The sequence below is a fragment of the Coptis chinensis genome, chromosome 9, assembly GCF_015680905.1.
Source record: "Coptis chinensis isolate HL-2020 chromosome 9, ASM1568090v1, whole genome shotgun sequence".
NCBI classification, from domain to species: domain Eukaryota; kingdom Viridiplantae; phylum Streptophyta; class Magnoliopsida; order Ranunculales; family Ranunculaceae; genus Coptis; species Coptis chinensis.
In genome coordinates, this window is record NC_141464.1 from 82,008,198 (window position 1) to 82,016,368 (window position 8,171).

General features: G+C 42.2%; 1 protein-coding gene across 1 annotated transcript; it reads left to right on the forward strand.

Moving 5' to 3' along the window:
* Positions 1-414: 414 nt before the first annotated feature.
* Positions 415-4,171, forward strand: LOC147478699 (uncharacterized). Its single transcript, XM_086586289.1, has 3 exons — positions 415-652; positions 1,310-2,438; positions 3,052-4,171. The coding sequence occupies exons 1-3, from the start codon at positions 415-417 to the stop codon at positions 4,169-4,171; spliced, it is 2,487 nt and encodes an 828-aa protein (XP_086442415.1).
* Positions 4,172-8,171: the final 4,000 nt, after the last annotated feature.

The following is an 8,171-nucleotide window of genomic DNA, read 5'->3' on the forward strand; positions in this document are numbered from 1 at the left end:
TCAGATGCGTTCACTGAAGAAGAAGAACCATATGAGGATTCTGATCAGGAAGCTGTAGTGTTTAACTGTCATGATGAAGTGTCGATTGGAAAGTGCGGAAGATCCGTTTTCAAGGGAATCACCGTGGTCCGGCTATGAATCGAGAAAACCGATTTTTCAACCAAAGACCAATCGGGCATGGAGGGTTAAATGCGGGAAAGGTAGGGGACAGCTTAAGTCCTATAAAAAAATCAGTGAGAACAGATCAAAAGAATCAAAGGGACTAAACAGTGGGTATAGTGGTGACAAGAGTACAAGTGTCAGTGTTGGGTCTGAAAGCAGTGGAGGTCTGTGTGGTCCTCCTCCTGGGTTCGCGGTGGCTGTCCCTAAACAGCCGCCTCGACAGATATGATACACGCCTGGAACTGCCGGGGAATGGGTTCCTCCACGGCAGTTCATAATATAAAGGATCTAGTTCGCCAACACCAACCGGACATTTTATGCTTGTCAGAAACAAAAGTTAAGGAGGAACAGATAAGTAAGTTAGGGAAGGCTCTTAAGTATGATAATATGTTTTGTGTTCCTGCTGTGGGTAGTCGAGGTGGGCTAGCTATTCTATGGAGGGCTGGAGTTAACCTGGAGGTCCTGGGAGCTACGGCCAACCAAATCTCAGGTAAGCTTATTAATTATCACAGTATAAATCCGTGGTATTTTACCTTTGTTTATGGTGCACCGAATGCTAGTATGAGGCCTCTCTTTTGGAATGAGCTGAGAGATTGTGCCCCCCATATACCGGACCTTGGTTAGTGTTTGGTGACTTTAATGCTATCAGAACCTTGGATGAGAAAATAGGGGGTAGGTCGACCTTTTCAAAATGCATGATGGATTTCAACGCTGTTATAGATGACCTTGGTTTAGTGGACTTAGGTTATAAAGGACCCAAGTTCACCTGGAATAATAATAGGAAGATCAAAGACAATATTTTAGAAAGACTTGACCGAGCTATGGCCTCACATGACTGGGTGGACTTATTCCCTAATATGATTGTTAAACATGTGGTTAATGCTACGTCCGATCATTTATCTCTTTTGATTAAGCTTAAAGTATCTGAGGAATACGCTGAAAGACCTTTCCGTTTCTACAACATGTGGTTAAAAGATGAGTCTTGTAAACCGGAGATAGATAAAAGCGTGGAACTCTATAACACATGATTTGCCGGATTGGAATGTGATACTTAAGTTAAAGAAGACCGCCCAAAGCCTCAAGACCTGGAATAAGAAGGTTTTTGGAAACATCTTTTCTAATATCAAACATACTCAAAAAAAGCTAGATAGGGTGCTCCAAAAGCCTTTTAATTCGGTTAATCATGAAAGAGCTAATATATTAAAAAAGGAGCTCTTTGATTGGTATGAGAAAGAAGAGGTGTTTTGGAAACAGAAATCCAGCCAACATTGGATTAAAGAAGATGGTAGGAATACTAAGTTCTTTCATCTGTCTACGGTGTATCGTAGAAGGAAAAATAACATTGATAAGATTAAGGATGATAATGGTGTTTGGCAAGAAGGTAGGAATAATGTAGGAGTAGCGGTGAATGATTATTTTGATAATATTTTTGAATCTGTACATCCTCAGAATAATGAGCATATTCTTGATTTATTTAAGCCTTGTATTACGGATAGGGAGAATCAAATTCTTATTGCTTGCCCTTCCGATGATGATATTTGGCATGTTGTTAAAAAGCTTGGGTCTCTAAAGTCACCTGGACCTGATGGGTTCCAAGGTATCTTTTATCAACAATGTTGGGATGTGGTAGGTAAGAGTATTATTGATTGTGTTAAGGATTTCTTCATTAATGGAAAAATGAACCCTAGGCTAAATGATACCTTTCTCACCCTCATTCCTAAAATTTCTAATCCGGACCATGTATCTAAGTTTAGACCTATTAGTCTATGCAACTTTAGTTATAAGATTATTGCTAAGATTCTGGCTATTAGACTTAAGGCCCACATAAATAAGATTGTCTCCCCGTTTCAAGGGGCTTTTATAAAAGGGAGAAGCATAGGGGATAATATAGGCTTGGCTTGTGAGATTTTTAACACAATGAAAAAGATGAAAAAGAAAAAAGGGTTTGTTGCTTTAAAAATGGATATGTCTAAAGCATATGATAGGGTTGAATGGTCCTTTATAGATAGTATTTTTCAAAAACTTGGTTTTAATAAGAAATGGAGATTGCTTATCTCCGAATGCTTATCTACGGTCTCTTTTAAAGTTCTTCTTAATGGTGCCCCTCTTGAGTCTATTACTCCTAGTCGAGGCCTCAGACAGGGAGATCCCCTCTCCCCTTATTTATTTATTCTGGTGTCTGAGGCCTTATCAAGGATGATAGCTTATGCGGAGCAGTCAAAGGATATCCATGGAATAAAGATTAGAAGGAATGCACCGGCTATTACTCATTTACTGTATGCAGACGATTTGATTTTGTTTACGAAAGCGGATCTAGTGGAGAGTGGTAAGCTAAAATATATCTTAGACGAGTACTGCAAGATATCTGGTCAGATGATAAATTATGATAAGTCTAGTATTTTTTGCAGTAAGAATATGCATAAAAAACATAGAAACATTTTAAAAAGGTTTTGGAAGATGAGATTTTTTGACTATCGGGAAAAATACCTAGGTGTTCCTATAATTGTTTCTAGAAAGAAGGGTGAGGATTTTGATTATCTGGTGGACAAAGTTCACGGTAAAATTAAAGGGTGGAGGGCAAAAGTCCGTCACTTTCCTTGGGCGTAACAACTTCGATACACAAAGGTAGTCCAAGCTACCCCCTTTTTATATGTCTACTTATCTTCTCCCAAGTTCCACTTGTGAGAAGATAGATAAAACATCTGAGGGACCTTCCGTGGCACGCGCATGCGGAAGATAGTAAAAGCATCCACACCGTAGGGTGGGATAGCATATGTAAACCTAAAGCTAGTGGTGGCTTAGGCTTGAGAAAAGCAAAAGTTATGAATCAAGCCATGCTAGCTAAGCTTTCTTGGAAAGCTCTTACTGATAAAAATCGATATGGGCTAGAACCTTCAGGGCCATATATGGTAGGAGCTGGTTTGATGTCAAACAGAATCCCCCTCCTGACGCCTCTTGGTTTTGGAAAGGGGTACATAGAGTGGGGAAAAGAGTCTTGGAGGGATGTATCTGGAGCATCGGAAAGGGAAAGGATGTGTTAGTTATGAGCCAGCCTTGGCTCAGTATTAACAATCACCCTGTCCTTATTAATGACATGATGCCCTTGAGACATGACCTCCAAAACCTCAAGGTGAAGGATCTTATGTTGACTGATGGTAGTGGATGGGATGAAAATAGGATTGATCACCTATTCCCATCTACTATTGGGAAGATGATTAAGCAAGTTATTATAAGACCCCTCGTGGCAGGGGAAGATACTATCCGCTGGATGGATACCAGAAATGGCAATCTATCCGTGAAAACAGCCTATCACAGAATGATAGGGAATGGGGACATGGAGCAATCATCGTCTTTTAATACAAACACTGTCAAAGCTATTTGGAAAGCTCCGGTCTCAGCCAACATTATTCTGTTCTTGTGGAAGCTGTACATGAGTATCCTTCCAACGGGAGACTTGCTCAGGTATAAAGGGATCAAAGGAGAGTTCTCCTGCCCCTTGTGTTGGCTGGAGCTAGAGGATCCCCTACATATTTTCTTTAAGTGTGAATGGTCCAAATCTGTCTGGTTCGCCTCAAACTTAGGGGGCAACATAGATGAGATGGAACACTACACAATCAGAGATTGGGTTGATCTCTTCCTCCAGTGGATTAATGGAACGGATCCGGGTTTTGTGGAAAAAGGTATTCTGGCCATCAAAATGCTTCACGGCATATGGGAGGCTAGGAACAAGGCAAAGTTTGAAAGCTCAGCAGCAAATAGAGAAGGCCTACTCAGGAGAACAGCAACCCACTGGTGGCGATGTCTTGAAGCATTTGGAAAATCACAGGGAGTAGGGAATAATAATTCCCAAATAAGCCAATATAAGATGAACTATAGTTGTCCTTATAAAGAGTCTTTTCCAATAGTTGAAATAGATACTATACTAATAAGGTGTGATGCTGCTTTTGATAGGGGGGCCGGGGAGATGGGGCAGCGAGCTCGGCTTGGGATAATGAAGGTACTCTCATAGGAGCGGCTACAAGGCGGTTCCGCAGCAGTAGATCTTGGAGGAGGCAGAGATGGTGGCCTTGGAGGTGGCAGCGAAGCTAGCTCGCAGCACAGGAGAGAGCTCCATTTTGTTTGAGGGAGATAGTCTATTAGCTATTCAAAATGTAATATTTCCCTTGGAGAATAACTCTCACAACTGGAAGTTAGAACCTGTTAAGCGGTTAATTGAGGATCTATGTAGACCTCTTAAGTTTTGTAAATATAACTGGATCAACAGGAGGTTTAATGGCGAGGCTCATGAACTGGCAAAGTGGGCTTTCCATGGTCAGGAGATAAGCCTAATGCCAAAATACCTACTGGACAGGAGCACTGTACCTTTGATGTTTTAATATGATATGTGGTTAGCGAAAAAAAAAAAGTAACTAGTAAGTGAACCATATGGACGTCACCACACTACCACATCATTTTCATTGAAAAGGTAACACGTTAAGCCAAGAGAACTACTTCTTACCGAAATGACCAGTAAATAGAAAATAGACCACAACTATCCAAGAAACAAAAGCACAACTTTACAAGAAGCGAAAAGCATATACATTAGAAAAACATGAAACTCTTGATTAGCAACGCAATGTTGGCACATCAACCATACTGAAAATGCTTACATGAAACTCTTGTTTGGCAACACAACGCGTTACCCATCACAAGATCACCCTACGTACTCTATGTTGGGGATTATATCAATACCAATCGATTCCCCCACTACACAGATAACTTGTATTTGAACACAATTCAACTCCGGACAAAATCTAAATATCAACTACAACCTATACTAACATGCCCAACTCAAACAAACAACTATCAACAACAAATAATAATGTAAAGCAGTAAAAGCAAACCACAACACAAAGATTTACCGTGGTTCGGCCAATGATGCCTACTTCCACAAGAGCCAGTTCTTAATAAAGTGAGAAGGAAGATTACAATCTCTCCTTACAGTCTCTCACCTTACTAGATCACTCTTATCTCTTTACAGGGTTATATCTCTGTAAAGGTTCTCTCTCTTTGTTTTAGTCTGGATTCCAATCCTTCTGACTTGTTTGGTTGGTTTTCCAAAACCTTGATTTTGGTTTTTATCTCCAAAAACCAAATTCGCGGGTACTGTAGCAAAGGCCCACGAAATTAGACTCGAAGCCCTCGGCCTTCCTCGATATCGCGGCGCCAATGTCTTGGATCGAAGCGCTTGGTCGCCTCCTATGTGCTGGGTCGCCTTATTCTATCGAACTCGAAGCGAAGTCGCCTTCATCCGAAATGGCGCCTCGACATTTACATAACGAATTAGCGTTTCTCTCCGACTCCAAATTTCTCCTCATGTGAGGATAACTCCAACAATCTCCCCTCCAGAATAGTGAGGGGCTTCCTCCATGCAATTTCCAAATCAACGGAGGAGTGTCTTTGCCATTCCGAATAGCCAACAAACATCAAACTTACCTTTCGGTAAGACTTTGGTCATCATATTCGACCCGTTCTTGTCGGTATGGATCTTCTCGATACACAAATGCTTGTCCTCGAAAGTACTTCTCTAATCAAATGATAACGCGTGTATGTGCTTGGACCTAGAATGAAAACTTCGGATTCTTGCTCAAGTGGATGGCGCTCGACCGTCACATAGAACTACAAACTGTTTTACTCGCTTTAGCCCTAGTTAGTCGAAGAACCTCTTCATCCATAGCAACTCTTTGCAACACTTTCGATGGCGCAATATACTTAAACTTCGTAGTGGAGAGGGCAACACACTTTTGCAACTTAGATTGCCAAGAAACCGCTCCCCCGCAAAAGTAACCGGATAACCGGAGGTGGACTTCATCGAAGTCAACATCACCGCCATATGCATCGATTAAGCCCTTCAAGTAAGGGCTTACTTCCACCAAAGCACAAACAGGATTTGGAAGTGCCTTTGAGATATCTCAATATCCACTTAACACCTTCTCAATGTTCTTTACCGGATTTGATGTAAATCGCTTACAACCCCAACGGCGAAAAGCAATATTCGGTCTAGTACACACCATGGCATACATCAAACCGCCCATCTGCGGATGCATAAGGAATCTTTTCCATCCGACTCTGCTCATGCTCACCCTTAGGACACATCTCTTTGGTCATGCGGAACCGCCACCAAGCGGATAACCGGGATAAGCTTCGCTTGATCCATGTTGAATCTCTTCAACACCTTCTCCGATGTAGCTTTCTTGAAAGCCACAACTTCCCACTCTTTTCACGTCACGGTGATCCGCGATCCCAAGTATCTGCTTTGCTTGACCCAAATCCTTCATCTCAAAGGACTTACTCAAGTCTTTCTTCACTTGGATATCTTGTTGATGTTTGGGCCAACTATCAACATATCATCCACACATACAATAGAATAAAGATATGAAATCCCCATCCGGAAATCTCTGAACAAACACACAATGATGGCCGGACTTCTTGTATCCTTGCTTACGCCATAAAGGAATCAAACTTTATGTACCACTTTGTCTCCGGTGCTTGCTTCAACCCATACAAACTCTTTTATCGGCTTGCATACTAGGTGCTCCTTGCCTTTGACCTCAAACCCTCCGGCTGGTCTATGTAGACATCTTCTTCAAGGTCTCCATGAAGAAAAGTTTATCTTAACATCTAGCTGCTCAACCTCTAGGTTCATACTTGCGGCCATACCCAATACCACCCGGATAGAAGTCATCTTCACTCACGGAGAGAAAATCTCATCAAAGTCAATTCCTTTCCTTTGACCAAATCCTTCACAACAAAAGGCGAAGCTTTGTGCCTTGGGTGAGGATTGTTCTCATCATGCTTGACTTTGTATATCCACTTATTCTTGAGAACTTTTCTCCCCGGGTTTCTCAACTAACTTCATAAGTGTGATTCTTATGCAAAGAATCCATCTCGTCATGCATGGCCTTCAACCACTTTTCTTTGTGCGTACGCTCAAATGCCTCTTGATAGTACATAGGTTCTCCACCATCCGATAAGTAGCACGTAGGTATGTGGTGGATACCTGGTTGAAGCTAGTCTCTCTGTCGGACCTCCTTGCCCCATCTGGCCGGTGCCGGGGAGTATGCACTTCGCTTGCTTTCGGTGGTGGTTCATGCATCTCATCGCATCTTCTATACCAATAGGTTCTATCCCATCATGAGCAATAGGATTCTCATCATGAGCTTCAAACTCATGGTTCTCTGCATTCTCAATGCCTTCCGCGCGTTCCACGGTAGGAACTTCGTTCTCAATCAACAAGATCATTGGTGAAGGCGCAGAGCTTCTCACCCTCCTCAAAGTCCGCTATGGTTTGGTCTTCTAAGAACACAACATCTCGACTTCGGATTACCTTCTTGTTAATCGGATCATAGAGTTTGTAACCAAACTTTTCATCTCCATAACCCGGAAAAATGCCTTTGCTTGGCTTTGTCATCAAGCTTGGATCTCATCCTTCTAATATGCACAAATGCCCCGCACCCAAATACCCTCAAGTATCCATAATCAACATCTCTGCCTGACCATACTCTCTCTGGATAATCACTATTCAGAGGCTTTGCCGGCGACAAGTTGATCACATGCACGGCTGTACGCATTGCTTCTACCCAGTAGCTTCTAGGTAGCTTAGAGTGAGATAGCATGCATCTCATCCTCTCTACAATGGTACGGTTCATTCTCTCTGCTATTCCATTATGTTACGGTGTCTTGGGAACGGTCTGCTCATGATGAATCCCATGACTCTGGCAATACTCTTCAAATGGCCCAATGTACTCACCCTCATTATCTGAGCGAATACATTTCAACAACTTCCCAGTCTCTCTTTCCACCATGCTGTGGAATTTCTCAAACACACCAAGTACTTCATCCTTGGTCTTCGGACTATAGGCCCATATCTTTCTTGGCGTCATCAATGAATGTCAAAAGTGGAAACTCCCCAGGTGGGACTTCACTCTCATAGGACCACATAAGTTCCGTGCACTAGCTCAAGGACGGTG